General features: G+C 37.7%; 1 protein-coding gene across 9 annotated transcripts in view; it reads right to left on the bottom strand.

The window, feature by feature from the left end:
• LOC101164350 (protocadherin-15) overlaps nucleotides 1-21,733 on the bottom strand; it is a 231,851-nt gene that overhangs the window by 35,434 nt on the left and 174,684 nt on the right. For all 9 annotated transcript variants that reach the window (XR_013651529.1, XM_020711888.3, XM_078937477.1 and 6 more), the window contains 3 exons: nucleotides 8,885-8,994; nucleotides 8,570-8,698; nucleotides 5,746-5,873 (listed from right to left, as the gene is read on the bottom strand). Coding sequence is in view for 8 of the 9 variants with exons in the window: in XM_020711888.3 (XP_020567547.1) it covers nucleotides 5,746-5,873; nucleotides 8,570-8,698; nucleotides 8,885-8,994 (367 nt within the window). In the remaining variant the exon portion in view is untranslated. The remainder of the gene's footprint in view (nucleotides 1-5,745; nucleotides 5,874-8,569; nucleotides 8,699-8,884; nucleotides 8,995-21,733) is intronic.

Raw genomic sequence — 21,733 nt, 5'->3', positions numbered from 1 at the left:
GTAGTTGACTTTGACAAGTCTAGTTCATATGGGTGAAGGGAATTTTATATTTAACCACATTTGTAAAATGGTTCCTCCTGTTGTGTGATTGAAAAAATTATATACCTCTTTTCTCCACTGGTTAGTCCTCATATAACATTTGCGGTAGAATGAGGTCGGTGTAGGGTCAGTAGTTGTTTCCATGACAATGAGTCACATCGCATTTCAAACAGTCCATTTCTTGTGAAAACAATTTGAACGTAAAAAAAAAAAAACGAAGTTAAAGTACTAATTTTTGATTTAATATTGATAGTGACCATAATCAATCAGGATAATGTTACTCAGAGGAAAAAACTGTCTGACTCAAAGGTTTACACCCTTGCATCGTCCGTTGATTTCTGATAATAGATGCTTCATTGGGTATTATCTCTTTCGTGACTCATCAAATACAAATTTCCTGAGTAAATCTAACCTTTGGAAAAACTGTAAAACTGGTACATGATCATTACATATGATTTTCTGAATGATTGTTTAATGATAAGCAAAATTGAGAAAATAAAATAAAATGAAGCCATCTTCTTGACATTATTTTTGCTAATCATAAATAGACATTTTTTCATTTATACCACAGTACGCACACAGAACACATTGAATACATTAAATACAACGATAATCAAATAGAATTGGATAATTTACTTGCAGAACAGTGGTCTGAGGCAAACCTATATTAACTGGCCTGGACCTATTTTAAGTTGCTATGATGTTACATTTTCATAACACACCTTTCTCTCTTCCCACCAGCCTAAAAAATACTTTCATCAAGCAGTTTCTTTTCAAGAGGACTTTTCAAACCCCTGATGTTGAGAAATCTCAGACTGACAATCCCAGCAAGGCTTTGGAAGATGCTGCACAGCTAGCGCTAGTGGTCATCTTAGTATTTAACATATGAAACTCAAAGCTGTAAAACCTGGACATCTTAAATTATGAACATAAAGCCTGATTTTACTGTCAGAAATGACATTTTCATTCACACAGTGTAGCTATACCAGTTAGTAGTGGATGCACTTTATTTTTCCCCTGTGCAGAAACAAGATATAATGCAAGATAGGGCTTCTTTAATAATTCCTTTCAATGAAGTATATATATTTTTTTTTTAATACACCAATATGTAAATAAAAAATGTCCCCCTGTGAAATACATTTAGATGCAAGTTAAATTGTCTTGTCTGGGAGAGATGAACAGAGCTGCTTAAAATAATGTAGACTTGGATCCAAACTGGAGGTGCAGCCCTTTAGGCGAGCTTCTATTCCCACATGAGCGTTTAAGAAAATTAGGCTGAGATTGATTACTCATCAGAGTGAATAGAAGAAAGAAGAAAAGATAAAAAGGTCCCAAAACAATGAGGGACAAGAAGAATCAAATAACTCCTCCAATTTCTAAGAATTTTTCAGGGAAATGGGAATCTGTGAGGTAAAAAACAAAAATTCTTAAGCAAATGAATGAAACTCGAAAAGTATCTTCAAAAGATAGTTGCTTTTTTGAGGATTTGTAACAAAAACTGTAGAAAAGATTTTGTATTTGTAATGCCAACATGCTAAATCATTTTGCATCTTTTCCCAATATTTTACAGCACTAAAAGGAATTAATAACAAATTAGATTAGTGGATAAAGTTACATAAAGAAAGAATAATAAGAATAATAAGATAAGAAATATTTTTCTTATTCTTATAATAATAAGAATAAGAAAAATATTTCTTCAAACCAGCAACTTTTCTGTTGGTTTTATATCCGTAGCAACCACTTTATTTTGGGTCGCCTGGGGATGATGAACAGGTCTATGTCATTTTTAGAAGAAACTGTAAAAGTACATTTTTGGATTTTCTCTGCAACAGAAGATTTTTGTTAACAACACCCTTATTCCTAATATGGTCATATAATAGTGATTCCTTTAGCTTGAGCCAGGAATTCAATTATAAAACTTTCAATATATTCAGGTAAAAGTATTCGAGCAACAGGGGAATGCCATTCTTGTAAGCTTGCAATGCTAACGCCATTCAAAATGTGTAAAATTTTGTGAGGGTCACTTGAACAAAATGGCTGCCTAGACGTAGATCCTGTGACCAGCCCATAATAGTTTTAATACTTAATTTAGATATTCCTGCCATGTTTGTCTTGGTTCAGTAAGTGCATCTTGAAATGTTTTGTTTTGAGCCCTAAAATAGATTTTGACCCCATTCATTTAGTTGATGTCATCTTTTTTGGGGGGTGGGGGGTAATTAAAAAATAGATGTACTCTTTGTTTTCACTGGGTCCAAGGTGCATGCACATTTTGGTGAGTTTTGAATATGTAGCTCTGAAAATATGAACGTGAACCTCAAATAAACCTCTTTAGAATGATGTGATGAATTACTTATATCAGGAAATTGTGACTTTTCTGTCCATCTTTTATATCCTTCATGCTTTCATCTTGATGTTAGTGGGACCTGCTTTCATTCCTGTCCATCTTTCATCACCATACCATTGTAAGACACAAAACCTTGACAAGTATAAATATGAACCATGGTGATATTACAAGAAAATACAGAAAAAGAGTAAAATTGAGGAATTTTGAGCACCCAATGTGGAAAACCTTCGTTTCCAAGAGGAAGCTCTCATTTACTCTCAACTTGAAGCAGTTTGGCTCATTCTCATTGACCATCAATGATCCTTCCTGCTGATTAGTTGGATCAGCTGATCTAAAGTTTGCTTTGATGGGATGCACCAGATCCAGGTAACCAGAAGAAAGTAGGTCACAAAGAGCTAGAAACAAAGGTGGGACGTCTCAAATCCATGCTGTGTTTTCTACAAATACACAGACTGACAAACAGAATTAAAAGCACTTTGATAAATTACATTTAAAAAGATATGTGTGCCTCGCATAACTGAAGTTTGATTAGAAAGAAAAAAATTGCCTCATTAGGTGACTGAGAGAGAGGCAGCTCAAGACATTTATCGAATGACTATAAATTCTAATTAAAGAGATGAATGAACCTCAAGAGGAGTTCATGGTCACATGGGTCATCCTTTGCAATTTTCTTGACAAATGAGCGTGTGAATGTGTGCTGATCACCAGAAGACTACATGCTTGACCCTCAGGTTGAGAGGATGATGTGTCTCCTTGTACCTCTGGAGTAAAAAGGATCACTGCAAATCAATACAAGGTTGTCACAAGTCACCGGCATTAGCCAATAACGCGATAGCTCGGTCCAGATGGGTGTGGTGACGTGCATGAGCCACATCTACAGTTCATGACTGGTCACTGGATGGTTAGAAATACAAATGTGTTTTTTTGCAGCCACCAAAAATTAATGCTGGCCTGTTTATGGGGAAGATGACTGGGGTTGTTCCCTCTGCCTCATTTCTGAACATGTACATTCATGGGAAAGATTTAGCATCATATTAAGCAGAACTGATGAAAAGCATGGTGTTGGGAAACTCAACTGCAATTTGCCTTTGGTGGAACTCTACTCCACTTTGCACACCTTAAGAAATGGAGTAGAGTAGGATGGTGTAGCGTGCTCTGCTACGTTTTTTTGGTGTTAAATGTATTAAAGCTGTTGGATGAACCGCCATTTCTTTACAACTGGGAATATCATGTTTTCTGTCAGTTTTAGGTTTGAGCAGAGTTTTTCAACCAGTGTGCTGCGGGAGATGGTCAGGTGTTCTGTGGAAAATTGTTCATTTTCATTGATCCTAAAACATTTACTGTGAGGAAACTGGATATCCTAAATAGGACTGTAAAATAGGAATATGTTTAGGTTCGTACCCCGCAGTTTCCTGCATACAGAAACAAATTAATAATGACTCAGAGACAAATACTTATCTTATGGGGAAGATTTACTTCGTACAAACAGCACAGACATTTTGCACGAAGGGGACAGACAGATGAACATGCTGCATTCAAAGTCTGAACACCGGAGCTCAGGAGGATGGGCTTGGTATAAGAACCCTGCACTGGACAATGGTGTGAAAATCACGCCCACAGGTTGTTACTGGAGAGGTGCTTCAAGGCTAAAAATGAAGATAACTCTGAGGCCTTCACGGATGCTTAGCAGATCACACATGCACAGAAAAAAGGGAGTGTGGGAAGGATCTGTGGGAAAATAGTTTATGCTGTCTTCAAATGTAATATAATTTTGAGATGATAATACGTGCTTAATGAAATAAGTTTGAACCATTAGTGTAATAAAAAGTTAAAGGCAGTTTCTAACTATTCTTAACATTTACCATCGCCAAGATATCAGTTTATCCAGAAAGGCCCTGATGAATTACTAGTTGGGATGTGAAAGATCATAAAAACTTTTTTCTCTGTGTTTATTTGATTCTAATAAAGACATTTCGATGAGAATAACGGTACCGAGATTTAGCCAATAGCCATTTTAGAAAAGCCCCGCCCCTTAAACTCTCTCCACCAATCATTCTTGGGGGTTTGAGGAATACGTCCTCAGTCTGACCAATCGAACGCCGTTAAGCTCCTCACTTTCTGGTGCCGACATGGCAGGATGTGTTGTCAGACAGTGTAAAAAGTGCAAAAAATAATAAAACTTAAAGACGCGAGTCTGTCCAGCTTCAGTGCCACAGTTAGCACTACATCTCCCACAATGCATAGGGTTAAAGTGACGGCATCTCTTACTGCGCTGCTGTTACTGTCATGAAGCATAACAAATGCAAACATTGGACAGACAAATTCAATTTCAGACTTTAAACACTTTTGAAAAATTTGAAGTTTTAATAAAACTAAAAAGAAACATGATTATGATTAAGTGCCCAACAGACACATTTAAACTAAATTGAAAACAATTTGTTTTTTAGTTCTAGCTTAAATCTTTAACAGAACACCAATGGGGGACCTTACTGTGTGGGGTTTGCATGTTCTCCCTGTGTGTGTGGGGGACTCTGGCTTGCTCCCCCCACCCAAAAACATCAATTAATTGTGCACGGGTCTGTGATTTGTGGCCCTGCAACAAACTAGCAAATGTCCAGTCTGTCGCAGAAGACATGAATATTGCAACTGTTCACACAATTGACAGAATTCCAACTGATTCTGAAGCTGAAAAAAGCAACCGTTTACACTTTACAACAGGAACGTGTTTATGTAATCAACGTCAGCATTGTAAAGCCGTATTGTGTTGCATTTTGGCGCAGTCGCTTTTTGTCAGTATTGGGAACCGTAGGAATTACAGTATTTAGTAGAAGTAGTTGAGTAGTTCAAAGTATTTTACTGTTCCTGGCAGTGTTAAAGGGTTAAAAAAATACACTTACATCTGTATGCATCCAATGACTGCAACATCTAGAAGCCCTTATAAGATCGTAATAATGACTCCCTAGCGGGACTCTCATTGTTATTTTCTTTTTTTTAGCTCGTCTCATGAGACGATTTAAGAATATTTCTCAGTAATCATCTTGAAATAGTAAAGTGCATATTTCTTTGCATAAGAATCAGTCTAAATATTTTGCAGCAACACATAAAAACACATTTTAGCATTTGTGAGATGAAGCCTCAAAGAAGCTTCAGAAAAGAATTTCAATATTTGGAGATGTGCTTTGCAGTTTTCACAGTCATTTCAAGTCTTCCATGCAAAAATAATAAAATGTTTGGGACCTTGAGGGTAGAAAATTGCCCTTACAGAGTTGAAGAAGTGCTCTAATAAGCATAAGCAACTCAAATGAAAACCTATAGAGACATTAGTTACACCTTCACGCTCCACTCCTAATTGATTATTCTACCTGAACTTGCAGGACAGAGGTGAAAGTCTTGGCATTTTCTGCAACTCCTCCAATGTAGAGAGGTTTGGTGAACACTGGTGGGTGGTCGTTCTCGTCCCGGACATCAATCACCACCTTGGCTGTGTTAGCTGGAACAGTGAACACACATAAAAGAATCCCATGTTAGAATACAAATATACTGGTTTTACTGAAAGTTCAGGTGGCCACCTCCAATGAAAATGCACGTTTCATGCTTCCACGTTCAGAATTCATGCACTCATACATACTCATGCAATTTTGGAAGACCGTTTTTGGACTCTATGTAAAAAAACGCTTGGCGATACTATGCACGTTTCCAGCCTTCAAACTTTGATCATTTAGGCACTATGATTTCAACTTATGGAGCAGGCTGTAAAACTCACCAAACTGAAATCAATATCTGGTATATATGGTGAACCCAGACATGACTAAAAGTCTTATATAGTCTACGTTTGTTTTTCAACCAAGGTCAGTCTACTGACATGACGATAATCAGAATCACAATAAACAGAACCATTTCCAAGCTGTAAGATTTGCACCACTTTGACATTCCACACCTAGTCTCTTTTGACTGTAGGTGGTAGACATGCACGAGCAAACAAGAGACAAAGAAAAAGAAGAAGCCCCTCTCTGTTAGTCCATTGTGAACACCATGGGCTAAACGCACGTTTAGCACATTATTGAACTAGCATCAAATGCCCAGCTCTTAAAAGCCTTCATTTTTTCAAAACACAACAGTGTGCCTTATAATCCAGAGCGTCTTGTACATGATTTACTCCTGGCTGTGCTTATTGATGAGGTACACAGGGCTCTATCAGAATGTCAGTCTGTTTTATGGACGAGCTAAAGAAGGTTGGGTGTTGTCGTAAAAAATACGCTAATGCGGCTAACGTGTAGCGGTGTAGGATGTTTTTTTAATGTGTTAATAACAAGGTTGAGAGTTAGCATTGCTAAAGTAATGTTTGTTTTGGCGGTGTCAGTCAGTTTTTTGTGTGTTGGGAGTTAAAGGCATTGTGAATATGATAATGAGCTAAGGCTTTTAACATGAATGACACTTTTAACATGGCTAATGTGTAGCATGTCAAAAACAAGTTCTAGAATTACTGTGAATGGAGTTAATAAAGTCTGACTGACGTTTCTTTTAATCTTGTCTCGCTTCATGTGCCTAATAGTTTTATGCACATTTTATTTGACCATAGGTTTAAACTTAGACCATCTATTGACGAGGCACCTTAGGATCCTGTGAGCCCTACAGTGCAGATAATTTGGGATACGCTGCTGTATACAAGTTTTTGAAGCCCGCAGATATTTGTAATTCAAAATGAAACCTTTAAAAGCCTTTAAAGAAGACATAATTACACATTTTCTGGAGTTTATCTGTATCTTGTGTTGACAATAACACAAGCTACAATATAGGACGCTGATCTCGACAAAGAAAAAACTATAACAGTAATTACAGAGCGCCTACACTGTAATTACCCTGTTTTGAGTACAATGCACAGAAATGATGATCCTTCAGTAAAAATTAAATCACGACTCATGATCGAGCCACGTTGTGCTTTTCTGCACTGGGCTCCGACTTGCTGCAAAGAAAATGCTTTGTCATCACCGAATGATTCTCTAATACAGGATCGCCTTTTTCTGGTCAATAGTAATTCAGCACTAAAAAAGTTTGCAGACTGGAAATGAAAGTAAAGGGGCTTGTCAATAACTGTTGAACTCCTAATTCATTATCTTCTAATTAACTTTTCAGAGGCAGTAGAACAAAATAAAGCCAAATTGACAAGAGAGACTGTATTTTTGAAGAGTGGTTCACCTGTACCATTAAACGCCCTGACCTGATCCTTTGGTGGTTGGAGAGGGAGGAAACATGTTCAAATTTACATAAAATTAGAAAATCCATCCACAGCTCTGTGTACACGATATGCCCTGACCTTCTGCAAAGGTCGTGGTCTGAAGCTGACGGCTGGAACACTCAAACTGACCAGCGCTCAAACAGCGTATTAGTGTACAGAGAAGACCTCAACTATGAATATCAATAAAGATTGTCTATATACAGTATATTCAAAGTGTAATAAAAAACCCCACAAAACTCATTATGTGAAAACATTTTATTTGGTCATTTTCTTGTTCCATTTTGGATTGCCAGCTCAGCCTCCTCTGCTAAACGTCCTGCATAGTTAAATTAGTTATCAATACTTTTTCCTTCTTTCCATTCCCAGATCAGAAAATGAATGAAGCACACAACCGGTCACTAACTAGCGGACCGCGGTCTGGATCCGAACCCAGACGCTCACTTGATCACATGATCATGCGGACCCAGACCTGGATCCCAACTTCACATAAAATTGAAGTTGGGATCTATTTTAACTGGTGCAGCTCTTGTTGTCGTTGCAACCAACACGCGATCACAAAACTTTTCAGTGACAGTTGTTACTTGAACGTACCTTGTCAATGGTGGTGTGAATGTAGCCAAAGATGCTAGTTCAAGGAGACCGCAATTACCTCAATTAATACCATATATCATTCAGTCTTCAGCTTGAATTTTCTATGTAAAATCAAAACAAAATCATTTTGGCAGTTTGGCTTTAACCTGGTCTTTGTTTTAAAGACATCAGGAAGAACATTAATTTTATTATTTTGTGGCCTTAAATAATCTTCATAAGAGTCAATTCATTTAAAAAAGATCTTTTCAGCAAAACAATGAGAGACATGCAGGGTGTTTTATGCAAATGGTGATGCAGATAATGCAGTTTTCTGGTGTATGTGAATCCAGGCGGAGGGAGAGGATGACGAAGATGCTTACTCTTTGAGGGGGCTCTGAGGTTGAAAGAGGAGTCAGCCTCCACCTTCAGGATGTAAGTTGATTTGGTTTCATAGTCCAGAGCCTTGGCTGTTGAAATCTCTCCGGAGGTTTTGTTCAATGTGAAGATATCTATTGACAGCCGAGGAGAGAAGAAAAACAGCAGGAAAAAGTCAATAAAGTTTCTTCACAAAGATGGGATAATTAGTTTAGTGTGCAAGTGTAAAAACCATAAAGTTTTGTTTTGCTGCTGTCAGAGGTATTTTTAGCAGACTAACAGCAAAAGTAAAAACACAAGAAACCCGGAAGAAGACTCACTTCCCTGGTTGCCGTCGACGATGGAATATACGATAGTTTGATTGACAGCTGCAGCCTTAATCGCCCCCACCAGGGTTCCAACGGCAGCCTCCTCACTCACTGGTGGAAACCTGGAAATGGATCAGTGCATCAACATTAGGCATTAAAAAAAGCTGAATATGCATGTGTGGACCGTGGGCCCGGTTCCTCTCTGAGGGCATCTGAGTTCTGGCAGCTTCAACATGTGTGAATTCAGTCTGTGAAAGTCTTCCAAATTGTTTCTCTTTACTCTGAAGGCTGAAAACAGGGCTGGGTGTCAGCCTTGATGTGGTCTGAGAGGGAGGAGTGGAAGTTTTCTGATAAATATTTATGCAAAAAAATAAAAAAAATAAAATTCAAATTCTGTATAGATACTCTTTTTTTGTCTTTAGAACATCCGATCGTGAGTTTCAAGTTTTTGTGTCTTTGCTACTGCAACCGGGAAAACGTTTTTCACAGTATATCCAATTCTAAGCTTACCAAACTAAAAGAGAGCAACAAACTGCAAGAAACTAAGTTTGATATCAGAAAATAATTACTAAAAATGTCCTCATGCAGAAACTGGCTGTGAGGTTTCTCCGTCCATGGGTAGTCTGACGAGGACCAGGGGCCGAGAACACATTACACCCATTTAAAAAATGTAAAATGTATTTAAATCTAAAATTTATGGCAAGGCTTCATTTAGTTATTAGGGTTCACTGAAACAGCCACCCAGAGGCGAAGGACCAGGCTACAAATAAGATGGTTCCTGATAAAATACCATTTACCCTGACCCCTAACCCTAACCAGAATTGTAAAAAAAAAAAAAAGACTTTAATTATAAATGAAAACGTGAAAACCTATAATTGTTAGGGTCGCTATCTAAAATAAAGATTTTTTCAGACGGGGTACTTCCGGTTCTAGTTGAGGACTTCTGGTTCTGGCCGTTCATGTGTGCAGCCAGGTCCTCTTGACCCGGGAGGGTTAAGGGCATTCTGTGGCTGATATTTTCATTGTCTTTAAGTCTGTAAGTGTTTTAAATCAATATATTTAGAAAAAAGCCTTATAAAGTTTGGGGCGACCCAAAAAAAAAAAAAAGGAAAAACAGTAAAATTATGGGATTTCAAGTCCGGAGCCTTGCTTGAAGATAAAACACGTGGAGCATTTTGTGAAGCTTTATTTACGGCTTTTATTCTCGTAATTTAACAGTTCTTACTTTTTTCTCGTAAATGTACGACTTTAAAGTCGTAATTAAGAAAAAAAAAATGTTTGTAAACTGGCCCTAAAACTCCATTGTAATATTTAAATATGGAACATCTTCAATGAAAAACTGCAAAGCATATTTTCAAAGGTCTACTTGTATAAAATGTTCTTTGTCTGAAAACACTCGTCCCATTTTCCGTGTTTAACACCAATACAACCTAATCCCCTATGACTTTAAATTTTTTTTAGAAAATTTCACATGAAAACTTTTTTTTTAACAAAGCAAACGTACGATATCTGTTTTAAAAAAAGAAGAAAAAATGGATATCAAAGTATAAATGTTTAATGCAAGATTTATTTATCTATGTTCTCTCCAATCAGCCCAGCTAAACTTTTAAGTGTGAAATGAGTTTCTTGCTGGAAAAAAAGACTTTGCTGAGCTTTGCAGGAAAAATGCAAATCAAATATTATCTGAGGTTTGTTCCTATTTGCACATTTTCTTTAAGAGCAAAAAAATGAAACACCCATGTGGTTAGATAAACATGCACTAACAGATACAAACTGGACACACAAATTCTAATTAAAAGGGAACATGTTTTTTTTGTTTTACTTATATGAGAATCTTTTCTTTTTATTCAGAACAATAATTCTACCATTTTTAAAAACGAATTGCAGTCTTGGCGACAGACTGGCGACCTGTCCAGGGTGCCCCAAATGCTTTCGCCCACAAGATAGGCTCCAGCAGCCCAGTGACCCCGAAAGGGATAAAACAGAAGAAGATGAATGAATTGCAGTCCGCAACAAGGATTGTGTACCTGGATAAATCGTAACCCTTGTGCTATCTTAGATGACCCAACCCCATAAAGGTGGAAAGATTTCATGTAATCCATGGACACCAGAGAAGATCACAAATCATTGAAGAAAAAAGGTTCAGCGCACTGTCTAGTGCAGGGGTCGGGAACCTATGGCTCGCGAGCCATAAATGGCTCTTTTGATGGTCACATGTGGCTCGCAGACAAATCTTTAATTATATATTTTTTTTTTATTAGACCAGTCCTTCTCGGGCGTGATGCGATGCCAGAGGCGCGCAGTAGTAGTGGGGCTTGTAGAGAAAACTTTCAGTTTACCATTATCTATTATTTCACAGAGTTTGTACCACCCGGAAACCTGTGAATTGCCGTGCCTAAAACGGCGCGCTCCCGTCTCTGAGGAAGAGCGCGCAGATGCGGGGACGGGATGTGTGAGGAAGAGGGGGGGGGGGGGGGGCGGCAGCAGGTGAATCGCGCAGGGATGGTAAAAACGTAAACCCGCTTCCCGTCACTCACTGCAGCGTGTGAGTGTGTGTTTGGTTCCATGTCTGTCTCACATCTAAAGAACATGCAGACCTAAGATCCCGTTTAAATTCTCAACGCCTGCATGAAGCAGAAACTCACCACGTATCAACCAGACTAGACAATCAGCAAAACTACCACGAGAAATACTCATAATTTATCAGCAACAGCATAACAATGTTATTAAACAGAATCCACAGACTTATTGTACTTTAAAAGTGTTGAAATTGCATCAAATGCACACATTAATTTGTATTTTTAGTTTTAAACATATTGTCGCCGACTGAGTTTAACTTGGCTGTTGGGCCGCGTTAAAAGTTCTGGAGTTCATTGAACGCATCAAGCAGAGATCTGATTGGCCCTCAGTTCTGTCGGTCAGCCTATTGTTAGGTAATTTGGACCAATGGGGTTCAGCTATGGGCCGAATAAGGGAAATGGGAGGGCTGGAGCGGGAGGGAGGAGTATAAAGTTGGGAGAAGCGCTCTCGTCTCGGCGGGAGAGATTCAGGAGTTGCTGAATTAATTGTTCGGCGTCTGTTGCGGTCTGCAGTAACCAGAATAAAGAACCTTAAGAGAGGTTAAGTCTCCGTGCCTCTGTGTGGGAAAGGGACGCTACATTATTGTATGGCTCTTTCAAAATTACAATTAAAAATATGTGGCGTTTATGGCTCTCTCGGCCAGAAAGGTTCCCGACCCCTGTTCTAGTGGGTCTAGATGACCCAACTCCCAATGTTAAAGTGCCTAGGATAGCACAAGGGTTAAAGCAGTCTTAGATTTCTAAGATGAGATAAAAATGTCTTCCTAATTTCCAGAAAAAGATCTAATCCACAGGATGAGTTCATGTAATGTTTACTGATGTCTGTATGAGGGTTAACTAATGAGACAGTCTCCATTTGTTATGATATAAGATCGGATAATGACTTAAATCATTTGAATTTATGCACAAAAAATATATTTACCTGTTACAAATGATCTAAAAAACATCAATTGTGTTACAGTTTGGTTTTTGTGCACATTTATGAAATAATCCAGTTTTATTAAACTGATCTGTGGTGTGGTTTACAGTTTGAGGATGTAAGTGTAAATTTGTTTATTTAAAACAGCTTAGCAAAAATATAAATGTTAAAGTACTGACCACAGACAACTCCCAATAAGTTATCATTGTTTTCTTTTAACTTTAACAAATAAAATAAAATCGTATTGTATTTTATCAAATTAAATCAAATCAAATCAAATAAAGCACTCTTTATCTGTTACATAAAGTGATTTTCAAAATAATTTACAAAAACATGTAAAACACACAATGCCCACAACCCCCTGCCCCTGACCCCCATGCACAAAACATATTGAAACATAAAATAATGAAGGAATAAGTAGCAAAATGGAAATCTGGCTGTATTCTTCAGTAGGAAAACTACATTTTGGGGACCCCACCCCACTTATATTCACAGTGAATGATTCACCAGGATCCCCTTGATCAAAGCAAGGATGTGAGAGAGGAGGAAAACCAAGTTCAATTAAAAACACATTGTAACAAATCTTTAATAACAATAACGCAACAAAATTATTCTTTTAGCTTATCCTGACTTCCTATTCGTTTGGGACAAATGGAGACGGATGTCAGGGATCGTGGTGGGGCTCAAATTTAAGTCACCAGTACCTTCATTCCACCCTAGATGTGACTTCTGTTACACTAAAGCCTGTAAAAGCCTCTAATCAAGTTAGTTTGGAACAAGCTGCCTTCCAGGCGCTATTGGAGGTTGTTTTTCTCCACCTGTTTCTCTGTGAGTGTAGTTTTCAGTGCTACAATGCTGATTAATTTTCTCAAAGTCTGGCAACCCTCAAATTTCCAGCAGGATTCGCTCCATTAAGTAAACCCAGTCCAGCCATTAGGCCAACTGTCACAGCTGGCTAAACATTACAGCTCAGGCAACCAACTGGCCAAGGGTATCAAGTCATGAGAACATGATAAATGATGGTGTTGGGGAGCAACAGGAAACGCAGGAGAGTATTCAGAATGTAGACCTTAACTTCCAGTCAATCAATCCTGCAACACCTGCTTCACCAGAGAATATAAAGACCTAACAGGTTCTGTGGTCTAAATGTGAACGCAGTGCAACGGGAAAACATTAATTTGAAGGAGCTTTTTGAAAAAATATTTAGTATATACAGTTTATGTATTGATGCTTCCTAATTTAAAAATAACAAATTCAGAATGATAAATCTTAATGTTTTCATTTTTTTCCTACTTTTTAGCTTTAGACTCTCAGTTGTTTTTGTGAAAAACACATAACCCTTCCACCAAATCAAATCAAACTTTATTTAAAAAGCACCTTTCGTGGGAAGCAGCACCAAAATATACAAATACTAAAAACAAAAAGCGTCAGACAAAATTAGTTGAGGACACAGAGACTCTTCAACCAACACACAAAACATTTCTCCCCACCCACAATCACTCTGTCCCATCTTTTGCACCCCCACTTAACCCCTTTTACTCCACCCGATTTCTGATGAATGAATAAACTGCAAATTGTCTTCTTTGGTGCTAATGCCTCACGTCTTTGCAGTTCTCTCTGCTGGGGAGAGCTCGTGGGACGTTGTTGTATTTGCTCACCCACTACTAGATTGCTATCCAGAGTGGATTCCCACCCTCCGCCCCCAGCCATCCTCTTACTAGTTAAGACAGGAAAGGGTTGAATTTAAACCAAGAAATAGTCTCACTGCTGAGGAGGAGAGCACTAATGAGACACTCAGAAAGGCATCTTGTTTGTTCTGATGGAACTGAGTGCAGTCTGCTGCACAGAGCTCCACCAATGAAGACTCCCTCCAAAACCTGTTGTCAAACGAAGAAATCTTTTTATTTTCAGGTGCTGAAGACTCCAGAACCATAACAGTTGAAGAATGGAGTTGAGCTTTAGCAGCTTCTCATGATAATTAGGTGTGATCAACGACAACAAGGCTAAGATTTCATTGGGCTCGGCTACGTGCGTTCAAGTAACCGTTTCCACCGGTGCACGGAATTTAGGCTTCAGGGTTCAAAACCCTCGAGTTCACGAGCAGCGATGCAAGTTTTTAAGACATTAAAATATTTTCAGTACAAAACACACGGCTATTGAATCCGCATTAAAAGTTAAACCCGTTGAACTTGATCAGTCACGGACTCCGCTTTGGCGACGTATGGACGGCGTCCTTTTCAAAATTCAGGGAAATACCAACTGTTTAAAAATTGATCACGGAGGAGAATTGAATGTGCAGTTTGTGCCCGGCCAGAATTCTGTGAGTCTTTCATCTATAGGAAGTAAGCTGTGTAAGAAGAAGCCTGGAGCAAGATTTGCACCGCTTCAACATTTCACATCAAGACTCTTCCAACTGTAAGTACAAGCGCTAGTATCGGGTAGCGACAGTCCAGAGTGAACACCTGATGCTATAAAGCGTTGTATACGTTGCATAACACACATTTCAAAATAACAGTTGATGCTTGGTTCACAATCAGGTCTATTAGAGGCATCGTACCATATTCTGTTAAACTCCAGCAACTAAACTCTGTTTATTGAGCTATTAAAGATTTATTTTTTGTGATCACATTCTAGAAAGTAACACTGTAGCTGTAACACACTCAGTGGTACACGAACAAATCAATTCGATCACCCTACAGTAGATTCGGTTATTGGCCTGAGAAATGTTACACTTCACAAACTCAGTATTGGAGTTAAAGAGTAGAATTTCCACTACTTTAAGCAGGACAACGATTAACGGATAAAGTTCTGCAGTGGCCTTCTATTGTATAAAAATGGGAATACTTCAGTTCACATTTGTGTTAAGTCATCAAAGATCTTTGGTCAAACATATATTTACCAAATAATACAAAAAAGTTGTATACATTTTTCAGGTTTGTTTCTTTTTTTTTCTTATGGTTACGGCTGAGGCTATATTTGGTTAAATGCTGTATAGCATTCAACCCTTTGTTTTCCTCTTATGCTATCTTCCGCCGTTTTTCGGCACTTAACTCCTTCTACAATTTTTAACCTATTTTAACCATTCAACTTTTAAAATGTTCAGCTCTTTCAGCTTATTAATGCTATGACTTTTGGTTTTTCAATTCCTTCAACTTTTTAAGATATTCCAGGTTTTCCGGGATTTTTTTGCCCTATTAAAATGCATGGGGAAGTTATGGCGCATGAGGCGCCCGGTTCGACACCCTGTTCGGACACTTCAAATTTTTCAACCATAAAATTATTAAAATCTTTAACTATTTCACTTTATTTAAGCTATGAACTTTGGCCCTTCAAATCCTTCAACTTTTCAAGATATTCCAGGATTTTCCAGGGTTTTTCAAGATTTCTGCTCCATTAAAATACATAGAGAATCCTTGAAACCCTTGTTTCTTTCAACCATAATAACTTCAACATGCCTTTGGCTAGAAACACCGTTCAAACATTAAACTGCTCACAGGACTTTGGACTTTAATATAAATTTTGAAATTATTATGGGATGGCAACGCCAACTATGGTTTGGCGGCCATTTTCAGCCTAAATGTGAGGCGATTTAAAACTTCAGTTTTTAGCTATTTTAACCATTTTACTATTACAATGTTCAGATCTTTCAGCTTAATCCTCTCTGCCATAACTTTTGGTCCTTCAAATCCTTGAACCTTTTAAGATATTCCAGGATACTCCAGGACTTTCCAGGAGTTATGCTCCATTTAAATACAAGGATAATCCTTGAAAACCTTTGTTTCTTCTAACCATTGTAACTTCAACATTCAGCTAGAGACACAGTTCAAACATTTAAATGTTCACAAGGCTTTGGATTTCAACATAAATTTTGCAATTATTATGGGATGGCAACACTACCTACTGTTTGAAAGCCATTTTTTGACAAAATCTGAAGCAAATATTGCAAAAAACTTAATCCATGGCTGGAACTGAACATATTGAAATTCAATGGATCTGGACATATAAGGAATGTGGGCGTGGCTAGCAAACAAACTTCGTTGCTAAGGACATCCAAGGGTTAACTTTTTCCAATTTGTCTGAAACTGACGTCGATTTGTTCGTCATCCCCAGGCGACTCAAACATAAAATCGTTGCTATGGAGATAAAATTAATAGAAAAGCCGCCATTTTGAAAAAAGTGGATTTTTTTTTATCAACTTAGAACATGTAGCTTTTACCAATATGATACTCTCAAACAATGTGGTTTTTTTAGTCAGTTGATGATGCTGATTTTAGTGCTAGCACTTTTAGCCATATTAGCAACATCTTCACATTTTCAACAATTCAGCCATTTTTTCAACAATTTCAGCTTTAATGCTTAACTCCTTCTACAAACTTTGACCTATTTTAGCCATTCTACTATAACAATGTTCAACTTTTTCAGCTTATTCCTGCTAGGACTTTTGCACCTTTAACTTTTCATGGTTCTTCCAGTACAGTTCAGCCATTTCTTCAGCTAATTCAGCTTTCATTCAGCAGTACAGCATTCAACCCTGCATTTTCTTCTGGAAATGCAGCTCCTTCTAGTTTGTTTTTGGGTTGAATTTTCTGGTTTTTCTTTTCTGTCAGAGTGGGAGGTCTTCTACTTTTTTTCTGCCATCTTTGTTTTATCTTCCTTCATGCCCAGAGGCCATGAAGGCATCATTCAAATCCTGAGAATCTTCTGTTGAAGCCCCCAACCAGCTGTTAGCAACAGAGCTGAATTTTTCTTTTCTGTTTATATTAATAACTGTATATGAGAACTGGACCAAGTGAGTCTCCTATAGAAAATGACTTGCTTCCAAGCTCCAATTACACATACGGATACCACCATCATCGAGCCAGACGACGTCAGTAAGCTGTGATTGCTCAGAGTCGGTCTGAGTCAACATTTCCATAGCAACCACTCTCACCAATCAGGAGTGAGCTTGTTGGAAGTCCACACCCCGATCATTTGAAAGCGGGATACATGGAATCTGTCAATCAACCGCTGCAAATGTACGACACGGGGGCACCACCTACTTTTATTTAGCCATCTGATTGGCCGGTTTAAACATTGAATAACTTGCACTACAGATGAACTTTGGATTAGCAGGAGCATGTTAAAAACAAAAGCTAGCAGAGCAAGAATATCTATTTGGACAAATATGACTGAGTGACAGCTGTTTATTTTTCTGTATCTTGGAACCAGCGGGAACTTCCTATTTGGAGCACAAAAGGGGAGGAGTCACTCAGTTCAGTTTTCATTTATAGTTAATGATTTATATAGGCATCAGACCTTATAAAGTTAGCCTATTTTTGTTAAAAAAATCCCCACTTACCTTCCAAGTGTTTTTTTGTGTGAGCATGTAAATGTTTTGGGCGCTTGAGGGGTTGAACTTTTTTCTTCTTCCAATTGTGTAACATTCTCTTACAATCCCTTAGACTGGGGCGTACCATGACTTATTAGGCCAAGATTTTGCAATCACGTCCTTCCTGTGCCAACGTTCCTCCCATGATCCTTCGGTTGGATTTCCGTCTTTAACGGATGGGGTTCTGCAGCCATGTTGCAGCTTTCCAAACAACCAAGTTTGTTTCCTTTGCTCTAATGGGTTCACACGCGCCACATAATTCGACCGCCATGAGGTCTCAATCTCTCACACTGGCCCCTCTCTTCTCTGTTCTGTCAGGGGAAAAAAAGTGGTGTGTTTCATGCACAGCGCCGCTCTCACCCTTTGCTTTAGAAGACTCTCATTTTCGTCCTCCGAGAGCGGAATAGGTCATTAGCCTTCAAACTGTCTGAACTCGAGTTGAGCAATGCTTAAGAGCCAATGCATAAAACATAAGTGAACAGATGGAGAGATGCCGGGATGACCACGGAAGAGAGGTGTTAGAAGAGCAAATAGAGGGAAGATGATGGACAGGGAAGGCAAAATGAATGATTTCTATGATTTGCAGCTTCTTCTCAGCTTTGTCCACAGAAAATCTTTTCTTTTTACAACTAACAAGCTTCTAGCAGGCGCACCTGCTGAGTCATGTCACGTCTCCTTATTTCCCTTTTTTTAACTACTTCTGCTAATTTTTTTTTTCAAATAGCAGCCTCTATATATGTTCAGTTTAACACTTTTAATGGCGTTCAAATTCAACCATTGATTTCCCGATCCGCTCATGTGAAATCTGGCACAATGACGTCGTTTCAGACTTGATGCTTGATGGTTAAGGCAACAGCTGCAAGGGACCGTCTACAAAGTGTCTTAAAAAATGATTTAGGAGAAAAAAATTAAATAGTAATAATTAAAATGTAATTTTTTTTGACAGAGATATAAATCACATCTGATCAAAAATGTACAGTCACCAAACATTCTCACATTATTATCACCTATTTTAACTAGTTATCAGTTAACTAGTTTTCCCTGGTTGATAGTTGTTACTTATTGTTCAAGCCAAGTTTACTGTTTAATTGCTAAATGGAAAAAAAAGGTTAATAAAAAGGTTTGTTTATTAAATTTGGTGACTTTTAAATGTGTTTGAAAATTGTCGGATCAGGACTTGATATCGGCATATACTTAAAATCCAAAAGGAATCAAAACGGATTTGTGTAAAATGTTGTATTATTTCTTATTTTCACTTTTGCAACACGGAATACAGAATAGTATGAATATATTTTTAGTACAAATACACGTTTTATATGCATTTAAAAGAATTAATGCACAAAGGATCTACACATTTTGACTCAAATGTACAACAAAAAAAGCGTATAAACTAAATTTTCTGTTTTAGGACCATAATAAAAGCAAAGCTGTCCATTAAATCAAATAATCAGATTAAATAAGTGAAAATGAATTGTTTCATTTAAAGTATTAGGTGTTTTTAATTAAAAAAGGCCCATGAAACGTGCTTTAAAAAATGACATATTTTAAAGTTATTCATGCAGAAGAACGCTTTCTCATAAAGAAATCCAAACACAATAATTTTTCCTTCTTTCTGAGGTTGTTTTGTTCATTATTTTTCTCCAGAATGCTTCTCATTAGCAGCGACACCTCTTAAAAAAAATATAAAGATAATGTTTTGAAATGTTCGACTATGATAACGATAAGAAAAAGCAGATTTAGAGCTAGTTAGAGGAGACATGAAAAGAACCAGGAAAGTTATTTTATCTCATGGACTTTTCGTATGCCGGTCTCCTCTTTGTCCACAAGCTGCCTTCTCCTTCTTAGCCGTCCTTTCTCTCTGAACTCACTTCTAACATAATCAGCTCCTCTGTGTTTGAGGGTAATGAGCAGGAACATTGTTGTTAATCCCATGCGACCTGAGAAACTCTGAAGAATTACATTCATACAGGAGAAATAATGAAGTGTTCACAATGCAGGTTTTGCTGTTGTAATTGACTTTTTTTCAACCGCATTGACTGTTAATTCAATTATGCATCTTCCTCTCAGGTCAATATGCTCGGGTTTAAATTCACATTTTCCTTCAAAAACTTGCAGATTCATTTGTTTTTCAACCTTTGTTTTTTTGGAGCCAAGGTTAACTTTTTTTCTTGACAAAACACAAGCAAATGTAAAAAAAAAAAGTGTTTGTAATAGCTGCGGCACAAAAAAGTTGCAAGTCAAAAGTCGCAATAAAAGTTATCAATTATACTTTCCAAGCAAAGGCTGTACGGGATGTTCAAATTGTCAAGTAGCTGTTTTCCATTCTGTTTATTAAAATGGTATTTAATGTAACCTCACAAAAAAGAAAACCAGTATGATTTTTCTTTTTAAACGGTAACTTAACCCTTGTGCTATCTTAGATGACCCCACCCTTACATTGACGTGTTATTCCTATCATGACAAAGGTGGATAAAGGTGAAGAACCATCTCGTACTCTGAGGACCACAGGGGCCGGCCTCCTGTTGATTCCCAGAATCAGAACTAAACAAGGGGAATCAGCGTTTCAATATTCTGAAGCTAAAATCTGGAACAGCCTCCCTGAAGTCGTAAGACAGGCCTCTTCTGTGTTCATGTTCAAATCTAGACTTAAAACATTTCTGTTTAGCCGTGTATATGACTGAAAGGTCCTATCTGCACTTTTCTTTCCTTTCCTTCCTTTATTTTTAAATCAATTTTCAATTATTTTTTTCTTTTCTTTTCTTTTAAAGTACATTTTACGTTGAATATTTCTATGATGTATTGTGATTTTAATGCATTTTTCTGTTTTGTGAAGCACCTTGAATTACTTTGTGTACGAATTGTGCTATACAAATAAATTTGCCTTGCCTTGCCTTGCCGTGAAGAGGATTTCATGGACACCAGTGAAGATCACAAATCATTGAAGAAAAAAGGTTCAGCGCACTGTCTAGTGGGTCTAGATGACCCAACTCCCAATGTTAAAGTGCCTAGGATAGCACAAGGGTTACATCTAGACCAACTGTAAATTTTGAACCATTCTATAATGGTAGCATGCTTGATTAATTTCGGGCTCCAGCAAACCTGTGCCTTAAAAAGGGATGACGGATGGATGGTTGTTCATATTCCTAACAACTCAGTGTGAATCCTGGACCTGTTTGAATGAACACAGAGCAAATATTCTTGCAATGGTAAATATTTTTTAGATGAAATTGAATAATTTTCATCATTCTAAATCTTTTATTTTACTACAATCCACAATTGAATCGGTTGGTTCAAGTCCACAATTTTTCAAAATAAAGATATTGTATGTTCTATGGTCTTCAAGGGAAAAACTATCTGATTATGTGCAAAAAAAAGTCCCAAGTCCGTTGTGATGTATTGACTATGGTTGACATTTCAAATGCATTAAGTGCAAAATTCCTGGACATGGGCCTCTCTTGCATGGGTTTTGCTTTATCCAATAGATGGCAGCAGTAGTTATCCAATATGGCAGCGCCCTTGTGTAACCCTTGTGCTATCTTAGGCACTTAAACATTGGGAGTTGGGTCATCTACACCCACTAGACAGTGCTCTGAACCCTTTTTCTCCAATGATTTGTGATCTTCACTGGTGTCCATGGATTACATGAAATCTTTCCACCTTTATCCACCTTTGTCATGGTAGGGAGAACACGTCAATGTAAGGGTGGGGTCATCTAAGATAGCACAAGGGTTAATTCAAGAAGGGCCCAAGTCCAGAGACTTTAGTTTGCTAGTCCTGTGAAGTTATAAAAGTGAGGTGTTTCATATTATAGCATTTGTAAGCTATGAACTGGTACTAAATCTGGGTAAAATATTAATCATTTGGTGTAGCCTCCCTTTAAGCTATGCAATTAAAATAATTTCCTGGAAAAACAAACCTCTTGGACTTGGGCCCCTTTTGAATTAACCGATTTAATTGGAGTTTACCAAAATACAAGTGATGTTTTGAAAGATGGC

This window comes from Oryzias latipes, chromosome 19, assembly GCF_053564925.1.
Source record: "Oryzias latipes strain Hd-rR chromosome 19, Olatipes_Hd-rR_3.1".
NCBI lineage: Eukaryota > Metazoa > Chordata > Actinopteri > Beloniformes > Adrianichthyidae > Oryzias > Oryzias latipes.
This window is presented reverse-complemented; position numbering and strand designations above follow the sequence as displayed.